Genomic DNA, 18954 nt, shown 5'->3' with positions numbered 1-18954 from the left:
GACAATGGGTGTAAGTTATGATATAAATAAAATATTATTCGGAAGACTTAACTTGGTGCGTTTGACTTGTTGAGTTTTGAAGCTGTTGTCTTGATTCGATGCTCTGGGAGGTTGGTCACGGGCAGCGCAAGCTGAAAACACTTTCTGGTTCTCTCCGTCGTTCTTGGGTGAATGAATTCATGTATAAATCAATCGTGGCTGGCGGTTTCGTTTGGTTTTCAACAGCTGTTTTATGGTTTAAGCGAAAACCAATCCAAATGTATAGTCAGGGCAGCTCCTTTGCTTCCCTTCCCGTGAAAAGAAAACCCACGCGCCTTCTTTAACTCCTCAAGGCAAATTCGATTGGAAACTGGCTCAATTTCGCACAAATGCGTCAGAGAGACACCATATCTTCTAACTCAGAGGAGCATCTCGTTTTGTATCCGTTTTCAACGACCGATGACGGGTTCATTCGAAGTCGAAGTCTTTTTTTTTCATATCTGACCGCGCAATATTCCCGCGTTATGAAAATTTATTATAAAATATCAATTATGTGGCCAGATCATATCTGAAAATAACCAGGTTGCTTTTGTACACAATTACTCTCACTGAAAGCAATTATCGCTAACCACAATAGAACCGCAAAAGTCTTGCGATGACAGCAACCTAACAGATAAATGACATCACCCCATAGCAACCGGACCTGGTGAAATTTTGAGCTTCCGGTTAGCTCTGGCTCGTGATGTAAACAAGTGATTAGTTTTTGGCTGTGACGAAAAGCTATAGCTGGTTTTCACATGACGTCACTAAAATTCGAACTACAAAACTATTGATCTTCCTGAGATTTTACTTTAATGATGAATTTGGCACAGGCACTGGTTCTAAGCAAGCTATATTATAATGACATAGTATACCACTCACTCCCGGATTATTTAATGAAACGTCTCCAGAGAGTACCAAAGGCTACAGCTAGTTTTGTGCTTGGTAGATTTGTGTCATCCGAAGACATCCTTACGAAACTCAAATGGCTTCCCGTAAAGGAACAACGCGAATGGAACCTACTTAAGGCAACTCACAAAGCCCTTCACAACCCATATTGGCCAAGTTATCTGAAACTTAATGTATTTCAACACGAAAGATGCTTAAGATCTAGTAACAGCATTCAGTTAGAGAGATCTTTAATTAATAATACTCTACAGGACCAGACTGCAAGTTTATTTAACACATTGCCCAGCAACGTGAGGTGCTGCCAAGACTATATTAAATTTTGTAAAGACACCAAAAACATTATTTTTAAGAGAGCTTTAGAACATCTGGCATAATTTTAATTATTTATTTATTCATTTATTTATTTTAGCATATCTTAAAACACAATTTTATCTCGTTTACATATAGATATAAATTTTTTAGATATCTTTTAACCTTTTTACAATTGTAAATTTAGTTAGCATCGGGCAGGCGAAGAGCCACCCTGTGGATATACTGTCCGAAATGCCATTATTATTATTATTATTATTATTATTATTATTATTATTATTATTATTATATTAAGAGCAGCTAAAAACTAATATTCATACAAATTTTCGCTCCAAATGGGTTGTTGGTTTTGTGATACATTACGCTTGAATTTCTAAGCTTTTGCCTGACACGGCATTTACATGACCGCCTAAAGAGCTGTCACGATGGTTAAAAAAGTGACTTATTTCGGGGAACTTGGCTATCTGAACAGTTGATGTCTTAGAAAAAGTATTATTTTATTGTTTTAGAGTTCCTCGAGGGATAAATTCACGCTTTTGTAGCAAAACTCAGTGACAGATGTTTCTGTTGGTTTCCGACCGCTATGTTCGTGCCCATACGGATGGGCACCAGCATGGTGTCTCCATACAAATCTCTATAAATTTGGGTAAAAAATTTCTCCCCGTATCTCGCATAAGAAAAATTGCTGTGACCAGAATTTTCACGAGAGTCTTTGCATACTTACCTTCTTTCATTTCCCAGATTCTGGACTTCATCTATTGACCGGTTTTGATTTTGATTTTGATCTATTTTGAATTGCGTGACACTGAAAACCAGCAATTTAGACTGTATTTTGGCTAAACCAGGGACAGCTGTTAGGGACGCTAAGAACGCTGTTCCGACGATAATTTTACTATTAACCTACCAAACGTGGTTTTTATGTATCATTTATCACGTAGTTTGAAGGTTTGCTCTTCTGTATACAGGTAAATTCTAGGGAAATCTGAGAGGAATATCTTTTCCTTTTTTTGGCAAAAAAAATGCTGACGTCAGTTTTTTTCGGGATTCAAGGCTACTTATCGCGGAAAAATGCGTGGCTACCCTCAGTTTTCTTTGTTGATTCCAATAGCCCTTGCCGTAAAACCTACTTTTTTCCACATGGTCCTAATCTAGACTACGGGTAGTCCTTCTCTCGCTTAGTCCTTCGTGCGTGACGCGAAAGGAAACCGCTGGGAAAAATGGCCTCGCGAACTCTCGCCTCCAGGATTTCACGCAATTATTTTCTCCTCGCGTATTATTCACGGTCTCGCTCGTCAAACTAAGCGAAAGAGGGACTACTCGTATTCTAGTCCTAATCTGGCGAAAAGACCTTTATATTTAGTTGGCACCGTCCCCTGGAGTGACTCAACAAAATGGCAGTGGTCCGGAACGCTTTCCGCTCCACCAAAAATTCCGGTTTGATATTCCGGAATTTTCAGTTGAATAGAACAGAATTTTCCATAATTTCCGGAAAAGGTGACAACTTTCCAAAGTTAACCTAAATTTCAAAAATTTCTTACTCAGAATTGGCCACTGTCTTATTTGATTTTCCTTCTGGAATTTCCAGATTTTTCCGGTTGAGGGGGCTGCTGGTTTTCCAACACTTTTCCAACAGCTATACTTTCATCTCCCGTCCTCAGCCTAGGGCGGGAGATGACTGACATTTCAGGCTATTTGACAGGTGAACAGTACAGTGGAACTCCGCCTCACAATCACCTCGTTAATATGGTCACCTCGTGATTACGGCAAGTCTTTTTTTATCCTAGCGAAACGCCCTTACATTTTCTTCGAAGAAAACCCCGTCAGTTCAGCCACCCCGTTAACACGGGCAACAGCCACATTCTGAAATCTCAACCTGTATTATCCTGTACAATTTTACTCCATTAATAAGATCACTCGAACCAGTTACGTTTATCTTTCCATTGTAATATGGCATAACGGAACATGCGCCCTCTATAGCGAAGCTCATTAACCTGTCCCTCTCATCAGGATCGTTTCCGTTTAGTTGGAAAAGAGCCAGCGTGACTGCCCTTTGTACCATACTTGTAATGTGGATGATGTCAACAACTATAGGCCATTTCAGTAATTCCGGTGCCGTAGAAAAGTCATTGAACGCCACGTGCATGATCATTTGTTCGAATATCTCGATGTTCATGGCCTTATTTATAAGAACCAGTCTGGATTCAGAAAGCAGTACAACACAGAAATGGCGCTTGCATATATAGTTGACAGTCTGCTATTTAATGTAGATAGAAACCGTGTCAATGGTATGGTTCTTGTAGATTACAAAAAGGCTTTTGATATGGTTGATCATGTGCTTGAAGCCTATAAACTACAATCATGGACAAAAGTCTCGGGACAAAGTTGCACTTTTGGACACACGCCAGACGCGAATACAACTTCACCTGCGTACCCTCGCCTCCAACCCCCCATACAATGTTAAAAATTACTACCTGCAATTTCTTCTGATTTTTAACATTGTAATGGGTGGGGAGGGGGAAGAGCAACGCGTTTTTAAAAGGAAAGCAGCGCTTTTTTCAAACTTCAATAGTAAAACATAGATAGTTCATTAAATTACACAAGTGCCCCAAGGACTTTTGCCCACGATCGTAGATAGGAGCTGGTTCATGACCAGTCAAACTTAACCGAACGTACTCAACTGGTTTCGTTTAAAGGACAGATATCGACTTTTAGGACTGATTACAGCAGGTGTGCCCCAGGGTTCCATATTGGGTCCCCCAGTTCTTGTGATGTTCATCAATGATCTACCCTTACATATCCACACGCACATCGACATGCTTGCCGACTACACTAGCCTACTAGCGTCTTATGGTTATGCTAAAGAACACTCTCAGCCGAGAGGTGGCCAACGTTGATGAATGGTCAACAATCTATCTGTTAATTGCTCCGAGATGAAGACAATACTAATCGATGGACCAGGCCTATGGAGAAGTGTAAATAAAGAAGATCGCAATCTTGAGATTCAGCTTAAAGGCAGTGAATTAGAAAGGGTTGAAAACATTGAGCTGATTGGCCTTGTACTTGACCAACAACTCAGTTTCGATGTCTATTTTGATTCTTTATGTAAGACGATAACAAAGCGTTTAGGCATATTTAACAGAATTATTTATAAGGCTTATTTACCGACAGCAGAACGCGTACTTTATTATAATGCTTTAATTAAGCCACTCATAAACTCTTGGTCTTCGGCCATCGTAGTTTAGCTTGGTGTTTGCAGTGTAACATGGACAAGCTGCTGCAGCCAAGACAATATAAACACAAAAGCGCTGTGCTCATATTATCCTTGATGCACAGCAACGCCATAGCATTATAGATCTATTTAACACTTGAGGATGGGTGCCATATTGTACAGAATCCGATATAAAGGTGCCTAATTGCATACAAAAGGATCATGGGTACCAGCCCTGACTACATAAATGAACTGTTAATATTTTAACGAATTTGTTAAATAAACAAACATTTTAGATTAAGTCAGCTTAAGCACAGGGTTTTTTTTATTCCACTTTTTTGTTTACTTTTAATTGCTACTGTTGGAAATCTATTACTATGGAATTCACATACTTGAGCCGAGTATTACGTCCACTGAACATAAAGGGCCAACCCACCGTACACGACCGTTCTCATGTGGTTTTGATAGTTTAGTTGGGAGAGCATTGCATCGGTAGCGCAAAGTTCGAAGGTTCGAATCCCGTTCAAAGCCTGAAAATTTTTTCAAGTCTTTTTTTCCAGTAGTGCTATGGCAACATTCGCATCTATCATCATTTCTACATTTAATTGCTACTCTTGGACATCTATTACTACTTTAGACAATTATTTTTAGACTGAGCACAGTACTGCTAATGTCGAGTAATTACTTCTTAACATAGTTTTTAAATCATGTTCTTATATTGGTTTAATTTTAGATGTTTAATTTAGGTTTTAAAATATTTATAATAAATCTTTTAGAATTCTTAATCGAGGGCCACAGGTTTATTAGTTGCATTAACTATCTAGTGTAAACCCTCGTGTAAACTCACGTGTCTACGTATGCCAACCAAAGCCGCACAGAGGGTGGGTCCTCAATTTAAATTTTGTCAATTCTCGGTTTTCACCAGTCATGTGATCGAAACTAACAATCGTAACCGTTCAATAAATAAATTCAAGAATCTGGCGTATGATAGATGATTGCTATATAAACAACCTCGCCAAGAATCAGGTTTCTGCTGTTTTTCATTCGCCCGTTATTCGCAGAAGTGTGTCACCCAAATTTAAAGAGCTTTGTATGGAGACGCCATGTTTGTGCCCTTCGGAGGGGCACAAACATGGCGGCCGTAAAATAACAAAAACATCTGTCGTTGAGTTTTGGAATTGAAACGAAAATTTTTACTCTAGAGCTCCGACACATTGAAATAAATGCTTCTTCTAGTGCAAGCATCGTTTATTTAGCAAAAACTAAAGCGGTAACTCATCTTTTGGCCTACGTGACAGTCTTTTCGGGCCGCCATTTTCATGTCACACAACGCAAAAGCTTGGAGTGCTCTATTACAAAAAGAAGAACTCTTTCGAGCTAAAAGATTGTCAAACGTCACGTTCCTATAGGGTCTTTTATCTGATGAAACTAAAACCGCGGAAGGAAAGATAATTTCTAATTTTGGAATATGACTACGTCATATGAAAACCAAGAATACTGTCTAGGGAGGTGAATGTTGCGCTGCTTATTTTGAAAGTGAAGGAAGTGTGTTTGTCAGCGATACTGCCTGACTAATGCTTCGTCGCTATGATCTGAACTTCTATGAGTATGAGATGCTAACTGAGAGGGAACTTTGCTTATTTTTCACTATTTTTTTAGAAACCTTCAACAACCTGCTTCCGATTAGTTTAATCAGTTTTTAACAGCAAAAGAATTAAGTAACCGTCAAATTATCGACTGGATGCATTCAGCTAAATGAGAAGCCGGTTTCTTTGCCGAAAATTGGACTTACCGCCAGAACAGTTTTAAAACGAAAGCCGATGGATTTTGCAAACGCGCGACCGATGTCGCTGTTATCAAGTTTTTCATAAAATTTCTCACAGCAATGTCGATTGGATGAATTCAAACAAATTCAAAGTTAGTCTCTTGGCCAAACACCGGACGTATCAAGCTCTACACGAAGGCATCAATGTCTCCGTTGTGATTTTGCCGATCGCAAAATATAAGCTGCTTAATCAAGGTATTTAGCATTCAGTCGTTGTTGATGTCAAGTTCTTCGTAATTTTTTTTCGCCGCAAGAGAATGGAATGACCGTCAAACTGTCGATGGGAGTTGTAACGCCTTCTCAGTCGTTCAGTGTCGCGTTACGCATTCCGTCATCCCCTAGTTCTAATACGGGACTTAAAAAAAGGGGCTCCTCGTGCTAGGAGAACGTTTTCGCAACGTCCGTGTATTTTCAGTGTGTATTTGTAGCTTTGTCACCTGTTTACTCAAGCTTCACCCGAAGCCATTCCCGAGTACGTTCCATTACAGTCTTTGACAATCTTATCCGGACATTGTGGTAAGGAAATCCTCTCATACCTTACTTTGAACTTTCACCTGTTCAAGCTGTAATAATTCGTCCCAACACCGTGGAAAATAAACCGGAGTAGAACTGTTGGACGTGTGGATCGTACCAATGTTTCTCGCGCCCCGTTCTGCATAGAAAGGCGGCCGCTACAGTCAAAGACTAGTGAACACTCGAAAGAACCTCATAATTATCATGCAATCGGAAGAACAGAAAGGAGATAAACACGAAGACACCGGCATTGGGTTGACCTTCGCTTCAAAACAGGATGTCACCGAACCGGACAAGGAAACAGAAATTCCCAGATCAACATCAGAAGAACCTATCGCTTCGACAGGAACGAAGGTTAGTCCTTTTCCTATTGCTTCGTTCGAAGAACCTTCGTTTAATTCAAATGAAGTCAAAATTTTGCCTAGTGATACAGACAATCTCGAACACGATGGTAGTGAAACTAGATCCAGGACCCTCACGTCCAAAGGAAGAGAATATCAATGTGATTTAAAGAAAAAAGCCGCGTTAGCTTGTGACCGCGAGTTACGAACAAAGTTAAGAAGTTTTGAAGGTTTTGTGCGTGATTGCAAAAGCCCTGATGAAATCAGAAGGGAAATTGCACAAACAGTTAGAGATGTAGACGAAGTCCAACAAGCTTTTGATGATTGGATTGAATTGTCAGACGAGACTAGCGAATGTCAGCGTGCCTCGAATAAACAGTCATAAATATATGACGCCTGGAAAATTGCACACACTACTGCCGTGCAAGAAATTAAAAGGCTTGAAGAGAATAGTAAATCTATTTACTCACGAAAGTCAAGCCGATCGCGAGCCTCTACTAAATCAGGGTCCAGCAAAAGTTTGTCCAGAGAGACACTTATTGCCTGCCAGACCAAAAAGGCTGCTCTAAAAGAGAAACTCAAGTTCTCACCAGTCATCGCAGAACAAGAAAGTAAGTTAGAGCAGTTAAGGATACAAAAAGAACTTGAAGAAATCGCAGCCCAAGAAGCTGTATACAAAAAAGCGATCGACGAAGAGAATCAACTAGATGACGAACAACAACCTTTGCTGCCCACTACTCTGCACGATCCTATTGGTGCCTTTCTGAACTACCACGAGGAAGCCGGGTTGACCTCCACACCAGAGGCTCCCATCTTAACATCTTCTACCCCAGTAACGCCAGCAACAAACAATGTATCGGTCACATCTTCGTCACCTTCAATTCACGTGCTACACCCTCAACCAGAGCCTCCAACCTCACACAACGCACCGCCCCAAGCACCACCGGTACCGTCAGTTCAAGAAACCAGGAGAATCTTGTGTCCATTTTCACCTGTTTACACTACCACCAGCTTCAGCAGTGGAGGTCAGCGCCCCCCGATTATTCCAGCAATCACCACTGCACAGTCAGAGTACCATCCTTCTACACCAAGGGGCTTCTGTGTAAACCGTCCAGCCTTCTTTCCGCCACCTGTAACCCCGTTTCTTCCAGTATCGCAAAGCTACACAGCCCAACTTACGGATACCCTTGCGAAGATTACCCAGTTACAGCGACTACCACAGGCGACACCTGATGTTTTTGAAAGCAACGACTCGGACAAAACTAAATTCTTCTTGTGTGAAAATGCGTTTGAAAGTCTAATTGATTCTGCACCAGCTACAGCTAGACAGAAGTTACATCTCTTGTACCAATACTTGGGAGGTAAAGCCAAAAGGGTCGTGGAACAATTACAATACCTAGTACAAGACCCCGAAAGTGCATACCAGGAAGCACGCAAAATCCTCAAGGAACGTTTTGGTAACCTGCCATTATCAGCACAGACTTTGAAAAGAAACTAACAACTTGGCCTAAGGTCGGACCAAACGAGTAAAAATCGCAAGCAAGCATATCGAAAGTCTCAAATTTCTCAGTTACCCTTCACAAATTCAAGTCCTAGTTGAAAAGCTACCTGGGTGGTTTAAAGCAACGTGGTCAAATAAAGTGTTAAAGCTTCAGAGAAAGAAAGGAAAAGATGCCTTCCCATCCTTTGAAGAGTTTGCTGAAGAAGTACACTACCATGGAGAAAGGACAAACATCCCTCAAATTCTGCAAAGTCCAGGAACAACTGGCTCCACAACCCCTGACCGAGGCAAGCCTGCAGGTCGCCAATTTCGTCGTAGCCGAAATTCAAATGTTGCTTTGACATTCGCATCACCTTCAGGCAACGACAGTGAACTAAACCTTGTTGACAAAGAATCGCAAGTGGCAGCAATCCAAGCTCAGCAACCAAACCTGAGAACCACTCCACCAAGCAACTTGCCAACCCCTCAGCAACCAGGCCACACCACGCCACCTGACTCTGATACATACTACTTCTATCAAAAGATGAAGTCCCATGTAATGAATGGCTGTGAGCAGTTCCAAAGGCTTAGCTATGAAGAGCGCAAAGACTTCTTGATGAAGAACAGGATCTGTCTCAAGTGTGTCAGCTCTAACAGGCATATCTCCAAAGACTGCAACAGAGAGAAGCTACAGTGCAAGATCTGCCGACAGAAACACGCCACTATACTTCATGATCCGACCCGACATGAAAAGAAAGACATTAGCCAAGCTAATTCTGCCTGTTCTCAAGTTTGTGGACAAAACCAGCCAGCACGCTCTTGTGCGCGAATAGTTCTTCTTGAAGTCTTCCACCAAGACAATTCCTCAGTGAAGGTACCAACCTATGCAGTACTGGATGACCAGTCGACAGATGTTTTCGTTACAGATACCCTTCTCGAACAGCTAGGAGTTAAGGGCCGAGATGTAAACCTTGAAATAAACACGATTACAGGAGTAAACAGTGTCCGCACTCAGAAAGTGAATGGATTACACATCCAGGACATTGACAATCTACACAAGCCTATTAAGGTTCCATTTGCTTACTCTCAAGATACAATTCCAGCCAGTCAAGAAGACATTGCAACACCAGAAGTAACCAGGTCTTGGAAACATTTACAAGAAGTGGCTCATCGCATACATCACCATCCTGGTACAGAGATTGGAATATTAATTGGTCGTAACATTCCATCTGCCTTCCAGCCGTTGAGTATCATCTATGGCAGAGAAGATGAGCCTCGGGCTGAAGAGTATAAGTTCGGTTGGACAATTATCGGTCCTGTGTGTCTACACAAGAGAGAAGATAGTGTGAACTGTGCGACAGTTAATCGCATTACGATACAGCGAGAAGTCCCTCAGAACCACTTCAACGTGCCGACAAGCAACAGTTCCAAAGAAGATTCTGTGATCTCCTTTGCCACAAGGCACAACATTAAAGATGTTACCTCGCCCCAGCAAGTTAGAGAAATAATGCAATTGGACTACAGTGAACTTCACCACACCCGAAACATTCCTGGCACCGAAAAGAGCGAGTCCGTGGAAGACAGGCGTTTCTGTAACATTCTCACTACCAGCATCCACAAGAATCAAACTGGAAATTGGGAAATGCCCTTACCATTCAAAACAGATGATGTGACTTTGCCAAACAATCGTGAACAATGTCTGAAAAGGCTACTTGGCATCAAGAGGAAACTCCTTAAAAATGGCAAGACACTAAAACATTACACTGAGTTCATGCAGAAGATCTTTAACAAGAACCATGCCAGTCTCGTCCCACAAGAGGAACTGGAGACCAATGCTGGGAAAGTCTGGTACCTCCCACATTTTGACATCTACCACCCCAAGAAACCAGATCAAATTCGAATAGTCTTCGATTGCAGCGCTGTCTTCCAAGATCAGTCGCTCAACAGACATCTCATACAAGGACCAGACATGATGAATGGTCTCGTTGTTGTACTCTCAAGGTTTCGAAAAGAAGAAACAGCAGTAACATGCGACATCGAACAGATGTTTCACAGTTTTCATGTTAACCCAGAACACAGAAACTTTCTGAGATTTCTATGGTTTAAAGACAATGATCTGAATGGCCAAATTTGTGAATATCGGATGAATGCCCATCTCTTCGGAGCCATCTCTTCGCCAGGCGTCGCCAATTTTGGTCTAAGAGCCACAGCTGAAGCCGGTCGAGAGCAATTTGGCCAGGCAGCTGCACACTTTCTTCAACGAGACTTCTACGTTGATGATGGATTAAAGTCTTTTGTTACACCTGAAAGTGCTATCGATATCATCAGGAACACGAAAGCCATGTGTGCAGCCGCTAACTTACGCTTACACAAATTTGCTAGTAACAGTAAGACCGTACTGGAAGCCATGCCCGCTGAAGATCGTTCCAAAGACCTGAAGGATCTTGATCTTCGTCATGACATCTTACCTGTCCAGCGTTCACTGGGTACCTACTGGTGCATTGAATCTGATACGTTTGGATTCCGCATAGAACTTAAGGATAAACCTCTCACCCGCAGGGGAATTCTTTCAACCGTGAGTTCGGTGTACGATCCGTTAGGGATAGTGGCTCCAGTCATCTTAGTGGGAAAACAGTTACTTCAAGAACTGTGCCATGACGGCATCGATTGGGATGATCCCGTACCAAGCCATGTCCACTCACAGTGGGAAAAATGGAGGTCAGAACTACCTCTCTCCTAGAGAAAATTATGATTGCAAGATGCGTCAAAGCCCCCGGGTTTGGTGAACCAATCGTTTTAGAGTTACACAGTTTCTCCGATGCCAGTGATGTAGGACTTGGCCAAGTAACTTACCTCCGACTTGTAAACAGCTCGAACCAAGTACACGTCAGTTTCCTAATGGGGAAGGCTCGAGTTGCACCACTGAAGCCAATGTCAACTCCACGGCGTGAACTTGCTGCTGCAGTAATTTCGGTCAACGTGGTCTCCATGCTCAGCAGAGAGCTCAACTACAAAGATCCAGTACAAGTATTTTACACGGACTCCTCCGTCGTTTTGGGTTACATACGTAACGAAGCGAAGCGTTTCCATACGTATGCTGGAAACCGTGTACATCACATCCATGAAAGATCAAAACCAGAACAGTGGCACTATGTTTCCAGCGCTAGCAACCCAGCTGACGTTGCCTCACGAGGCACAACCGCCAAACAACTTGCAGAACATGAACTGTGGTTCAAAGGCCCGAGTTTCTTGTGGGAGACAGATGTGATTGTGGTGAACTCGGATCCAGTCCCTGATCTGAGCCCTGAAGATGCGGAAGTAAAGAAAGTCAATACAGCTGTCCTTATTTCCAACCAAGTCAGGCCTGAAAACAAAGAAGAGAAAGCCTTTCCAGATGTTTTAGAGCTGGAACGCTTCACTCATTCATCGTCCCTCAGTCGCCTGAAAAGAAGCATTGTTCGCATCCAGAGAGTGATTGAAAGGAACCGTCCCAACAAACAGTACAATTCAAGGCCTGTTTCTGGTCCTCCAACCGTGGAAGAAATGCACGTAGCAGAAGAAGTAATTTTCAAGTCAGTACAGTTTTGGTACTTTGGCAAGGAGATTCAAGTACTCCAAAACCTTAGCGGCAAAGATCCCATGTTCCAGAACCGCCAGAATGCTCACACCAGAAATGAAAAGTTGAAGCAAACCAGTTCACTCTTTAGGCTTGACCCATTTCTTGGCGAAAAAGGAATGCTCAGAGTAGGGGGCCGACTCCAGAAAGCTGCCTAAGCGTATGAAGTTAAACATCCCATTGTTGTGCTCAAGAAGAGTCACATAACTGAACTTCTGATCAGACAGTACCGCAGTCAAGAACAACGTCATCAAGGCTGCGGTATGACACACAATGCACTTAAACAAGCCGGTTATTGGATTATAAACGGACGTGCCTCTGTTTCACAGCAGCTCCGAAAGTGCATCATCTGTCGCAAGCTCCGTGCACCCGCCCAAGTCCAAAAAATGGCGAACCTTCCTGAAGAACGTGTTACTCCAGCTTCACCTTTCACATACTCCGGTATGGACATTTTCGGCCCTTGGTACATTAAAGAGGGCCGAAAAGAGCTAAAGCGCTGGGGACTAATCTTCACTTGCCTTAGTTCCCGGGCTATACATCTGGAAACCTTAAACTCAATGGAAACTGATGCATTCATTAATGCACTCAGACGATTCGTCAGCCGAAGAGGCAAAGTCCGTGAATTGAGATGCGATCAAGGATCAAACTTCATAGGAACGAAAAATGAGCTCAACGTTGCGCTGAAAGAAGTAAACGTCCTAACCCAAGATTGCGACCTCATCGAGTTCAAGATGAACGTGCCATGCGCATCCCATATGGGCGGCATATGGGAGCGACTTATTCGTACTGTGCGCTCAGTCCTGGCCGGTCTCCTAGATGACCACGCCCAGCAGCTTGATGACGAGACCCTTCGAACTCTGTTTACTGAAGCAGAAAACATCGTGAACAGCCGCCCGCTCCATGTGGACAATTTATCAGATCCAGAGGCACCTGAGCCAATCACCCCAAATCATCTGCTACTCTCAAGGCAAAAGTAGTATTGCCCCCTCAGGGCAATTTCTCGCGACCGGATCTCTACTCAAGACGGAGATGGAGAAGGGTTCAATACCTGTCAGATCAATTTTGGCGCCGCTGGCAACGAGAATACTGCTTGCTACAACAGAAACGTCATAAATGGAATGATGTCAGTCCTAACAGCCAAGTTGGTGATATTGTCCATATTCGCGATGATTCCTCCCCTAGAAACCAGTGGCCACTTGCCAAAGTGACGGAGGTCTATCCCAGTGAAGATGGGCTTGTACCCGAGGTCCTCCTCCTCGTCACCAAGTCTGGAACAAAGAAGTTCTTTGAAAGACCTATCCACAAGTTGGTCCTGATTTACCGTCCAAATGAAGATGAAAGGGACGACTGATTCCGTGTGCGGATGAAAAAACCTTTATTACCCGAGTACGACCTCTTCGGGGAGCCTGAACTGTTCCTTCATATAGGAATGATTGACATTGATAGAACTTATTCTGTTTGATATTTGTTATTGTAACTTCATACATTCTTACAATGTATGAGGGGAGCCATGTAACGCCTTCTCAGTCGTTCAGTGTTGCGTTACGCATTCCGTCATCCCCTAGTTCTAATACGGGACTTAAAAAAAGGGGCTCCTCGTGCTAGGAGAACGTTTTCGCAACGTCCGTGTATTTTCAGTGTGTATTCGTAGCTTTGTTACCTGTTTACTCAAGCTTCACCCGAAGCCATTCCCGAGTACGTTCCATTACAGTCTTTGACAATCTTATCCGGACATTGTGGTAAGGAAATCCTCTCATGCCTTACTTTGAACTTTAACCTGTTCAAGCTGTAATAATTCGTCCCAACACCGTGGAAAATAAACCGGAGTAGAACTGTTGGACGTGTGGATCGTACCAATGTCGAGCCCCGTTCTGCATAGAAAGGCGGCTGCTACAGGAGTAACTGAGCCCTGAAATGAAATTCAAAGCTACCTTTGTAGGAGAACAAACGACGTATTTAGCTCTAAACGAATAAGTAAATACCTACGTTGTGATTTTGCGGAATGAAAAATGAAATTAAATTCACCGCGCGGTTCATTTATTGTTGTGGTCGTCATTTCCAAGCTCTGTGCCAATTATTTTCACCAGCACAAATTCCAGAGACCGTCCAACTATCGATGGGAAAATTCAGCCAAATGCAGAGCTAACCTTTAAGCCGAACTTTGATGCACTGAACTCCAATATCGAATGTGTGAGTGCCTTCGCTTTGAGTTCGGCCGAAGGTACAAATTCCACTCCCTACTGGACTCAGTAGGTGAGGTAAGTGGAGACAAACTTTAACTGTCCTGCCCTTCCCTCGAATCATTTTTCTGGAACTGCCAAAAGCTAGCAGACACGTGACCAGCCGCAACCAGGGTACTTTCTCGAGGGAGGAAGAGAGAGGACCCTGGGAACGAGGTTGCAAGCGGTGGGACTTACTTAGCTTTTGTCTGATGTAAACATTTTGTTTTGTTCCAATAAATTTACATGGCCGCTGGCCACGTGAGTGAAAACGCTCTAAAGGTATTAGTCCATGGGCCAGGGCAGGTTCTCGGTACCACTCGGGGGGGAGAAAATGTGAGTGATATCTGATGAAAGGTTGTATGAAGGACTTTTGAAATTTACTTGATAACAATCGTGAAAGAGTAGCTTTCAGTATTTTTTGCGTACTTCTTTTTTTCAAAAATAGTGCTGCGACATGGAAACGAGGCTCACATTAAAACAGTTATTTTAAATGCGTTCTTTAATTATAATATTAATAAATTACTACATTGTACAGTGAACAACTTTTTTTAACATTTTGGGTTAATAACTAAAATTTATAAGTTGGTTTGAAAAAGAAAAACTTAAATGAAACCATGCAGCCCAAACTTGAAAAGCATCATGGGTAACGTCTGAGATGACGGTCTCGCTGCACGGTAAATACTTCAAAAGTCTTGCCAAATTTCGTAGTTTGGACGCTTTTTATCAAGTAATATAGAGAAACAGGGAACACTTAATATTTTTATGTTCACTGAACAAAATACTTACAAACATTCAAGAGTGTGTTCGACTCTAGGAAACTTGACTGCTATGTACAGTTTCAATTGTTGTTTTATTCCTATAGACCAAACAAAACGACCTGCTTTTAAAACTTGTATTATTCATTGCTCATGTGATAAAAGTTGGCTAATTAAAATATTTATTGAAGACGACTACAATTAAAAGTCATGGGCCATTGCTTTATTCATTGGCAGAGAATACCAAGGAAGGAGAAATTCCCCAAGTCATATATCACAGGAAATGCCCTGGTCTTTTTAGCATGAAGCGCGATTAGTTAGAGAGCATTTTTCAAACAACGGCTGCGAAACAGATTTCGAAGTTTAATTTGGAAAGCGAAGGGCGAAGATCTCGTCGGCAAGAGCCAAGCACGAGCAGACCTTGCACGAAAATGTACACTTTTTGCGAAAATAAGTCTGCATGTACAAGAACACGCGATCCCTTTGACTCAGTAGGTTGACTTGTATTTAGATGCGTCAGAAAAGCCGCTATTGCTGCGGGTGATAGCACGCTTAGTAGCCTTGCCTGTCGTGATTTGGTAGCAGTTGAAGCGTGTTACCATGGTCGGTTTTTTTTTAGATTGTACCTGACCAGATAAACCGAGTAAGTACACTGACTTGGAAAGCAGTGAACCGGACTAGGATGAAAAACCAATTTTTTTTTGATATCGAGTCGCAAGCTTATGACAAACTGTTTGAGTTTATTTGATCAGATTTATTAAATCCCAGGCTTATTTAGATGGTTGATCTGACAGAGAAGCAGGAATCTCCATGCGATCAATGGGCGCTACTGAAATATCCGAATCAACGAAAGAGACATTTCTGAAGAAAGTTAGAAAACAATTTCGGCGACTTGTTACAATTTGAAGATCTCCCGAACAATAATAAAGTTTTTGTTCTTTCAAAAAATTTTTCAAATGCTCAACTGGCCAGAGAGATAGTAACTTTACCTTAGCAATTCGACAACAGAGCTGACTCCATGTAAAGTCAAGGAAAATAGCAAGTTGGACTGTACATCTGTAATGTAGTTCTTTCAAACAATACTGAAATGGCATGGCCACCGAAGTCTTCTGAACTATGTGAGAATGCAGTCAATCTCCCAGCAGAACTAGATGCCTTTCTATATACTCTTCTAACTAGCATTTCAGAAATCCCAACGGAATATCCTCATCGCCACCGGTGCCTTGTTGGCAACTCTTTTAGCAAAGATATTATATACGGGATAACTGGAGGAAAACCTTCCAAGCAAATGCTATTACCATACGCAGCAAAAACTTTGCAAACCGCATTGTTGAGCTTATACAGATGTTAAGCCGATGTGGGAATAGGATTGCCTATACGCAAATTGAGGAAATAAACACAGCCGGCTTTGCCTACAAAAAATGGCTTTGACGGCTGATAATGATGTTCCTTTGCCGAAAAATATTCAGGCAACACGTGCGTGGGATAACATTGATAGAATAGAAGAGACGCTTTATGGTGCAGAAACATCTCATCGAGTAAATGTTATTGCTGTCTAAGCCAGGCATTTTGCTCCCGGAACCTCCTTCGGCCCCCTGGAACTGAGCAAGCTAGGACAAGGAAAAGAAACATTGATCCTCCAGTAATCTCGCTTGTACCTCCATATAACGCTGGTGATCGCACGACACGAAGAAAACATGAAATTGATGATGTCCATGCTCGAAGGAAGCTGGATCAATCCCTTTAAGGGAGAAAGGCAAGACCTAGTTTGTCTATCTACCGGTAACCTCGCAACTCGTGAGATAGAGAATGATCTCCATGGTTCCGGCAGAGCCTTTCTGAGAGACGGCTTATAAGAAATTTTGTCATGACAGGCTTGAGTCTGACCAACGTAAGGTCAAATTTTGCGACAAAATTACGAACCTCAAAGCTTAAACAAGAAGATTGAAGGACAAATAGGGTTAAGCAAGGAAGTAATCATTAAAGCGGATCGTGCGCAGCTTGCTCCGGTCATTGCTGCTGAGAACAGAACGTTGAAGATGAATGATGTACTGAATCACTCTCTGGGACCTCGCCCTTGGGCCCTTGACACGGCTGATGGATTGCTGAGGAGAACCAGCAAATCATCACTTGCCAAGGAGCCTGCCAGAAGAATATGACAGCAGCAGATATGATTCCTCAGCCGTGCGGGCGAAGTTTTGACGGAGTGGTAATGGTCCAGAAGATAAGAGGCGACCAGAAAACATTTGCTGAATTGGCTGACAGTAAGATGTCCATGGTTTTGCATGAAGGAACAGACAGCCAACGTATTGACGTGGTCTTCGACGTTTACAGAAAAAATTCGATCAAAAACCACAAGAGAGAGAAGAGAGGCTCAGAAAGCGGTCATAAAGTCAGAAACTTCAAGGCAGACTACCAGATACTTCAATGGCGGACATTCTTGGCCAATTCCAAGAATAAATCACTCCTGAGCAAATTTATTTCAGAAAAATGGCAAAATGAGAGGCACAGAGAGAGGTTCGCCGGAAAGACAATTTTCGTAACGACCGAGGATTACTGCTATGAACTCTCCTCAGTGGGAGTAACAGCAAGGGAAGAGCTAAGGTCGATGCACGAGGAAGCAGGTACCAGAGTGTTTCTCCATGCAGCACATACAGAGCTGTAGTTATTACGTCTAAGGCTTTTTTTCATTATTATCGCATGCTTGTGGAGTCTGTAACGCCATTGGATTTTGTTGTAGGATATTCTGTGCCAAACAAGGCAAAGTTGACTCGAACCAGCTACCTCCCTGTGTAGATTGTTTCTGTTGTTTAAGGACGTACTCCTTGAGAGCAAACTACCAACTGCAAGCAGCTATTTGGAGAAGTTTACAGAGCTGCCCTCGAGTCCCTTCACCAGTTGGTCAAGGATGGGTCGAGGAGTACTGCAACTTATCCATCAAACGGATGAATGGCAAACCTTCCCCCGCAGTTCTTCTTGAGTTTCTCTCCTGTTTTTTGCAAGATCATGCAAACTGTCCACGTGCCGACTTGCCTTACAAATGGCCTTAAATGCACCGATATGTGCCGCCTTCGTGACTGCAACAATAGGGAGCTTAAGCAACGACGGCGACGACGCCGAGGACGACGCCTAGTAAAAAATTAATTTATATTTTACCAGCGAAATTCGCGATTGTCTAGATCTGTTTGGTGCGACGATGGCTCTAAAAACGTGCTCAAGTTAAATATGCAATGACAGCGTTCAATTCCAAATGGAAATACGAAAAATTAGCCGCCGTCGTCCACGTTCAGTGACGCAGAATTTGGTCATTTCACGTTGTTATTTTGTAGAGGACGGCAAAGAAATGTACAAAGATTTATAACGCACGTACACAGCCATTGTTCCGGTCATTAAATCTTTTGTTTGGTAACGTTCTCGTTGCCGTTGGCGTCGTGCTTTGCTTAAGGTCTCTTATTGTTTTACTCATTAAACCTTTTGTTTGGTGACGTTCTGGTTGCCTTTGACGTCGTGGTTTTCTTAAACTCCCTAATAGTGCTGAGGAGGAGGAGGAGGAGGAGATTCTTGATGAACAATGCTCTGATGACGAGGAGGATCAGGAAAATTAAGGCATTTTAAATATCAATAGAAATAATCCGTTAAGCTAGATCAAGAAGGTAGCGTTGAGGAAATTGTGAAACCATTACTCCTTCTCGTGAATTATGCTTTCTTTTTATGGTAATATTTCTCAATTTCTTATAAATTTTTGGGTTTCTTCAACA

General features: G+C 42.4%; 1 protein-coding gene and 1 pseudogene across 1 annotated transcript; both read left to right on the top strand.

The window, feature by feature from the left end:
- The first annotated feature begins 11351 nt into the window (after positions 1–11351).
- On the top strand, positions 11352–12377 carry LOC149097941 (uncharacterized). Its single transcript, XM_089278004.1, has one exon. It carries the CDS (start codon positions 11352–11354, stop codon positions 12375–12377), a length of 1026 nt encoding a protein of 341 aa, XP_089134130.1.
- Positions 12378–12662: 285 nt separating this feature from the next.
- Positions 12663–18289, top strand: LOC149097940 (uncharacterized; annotated as a pseudogene).
- Positions 18290–18954: the final 665 nt, after the last annotated feature.

The sequence above is a fragment of the Orbicella faveolata genome, unplaced genomic scaffold, assembly GCF_042242905.1.
Source record: "Orbicella faveolata isolate gen_17 unplaced genomic scaffold, um_ofav_v1 contig_46, whole genome shotgun sequence".
Lineage (NCBI taxonomy): Eukaryota > Metazoa > Cnidaria > Anthozoa > Scleractinia > Merulinidae > Orbicella > Orbicella faveolata.
The sequence above is the reverse complement of the archived record's forward strand: the minus strand, read 5'-3'. Positions and strand labels throughout refer to the sequence as shown.

Bases quoted from the DNA above. Each gene is read 5' to 3' on its own strand.
- LOC149097941 (XM_089278004.1), top strand. From the start codon at position 11,352: ATGATTGCAAGATGCGTCAAAGCCCCCGGGTTTGGTGAACCAATCGTT.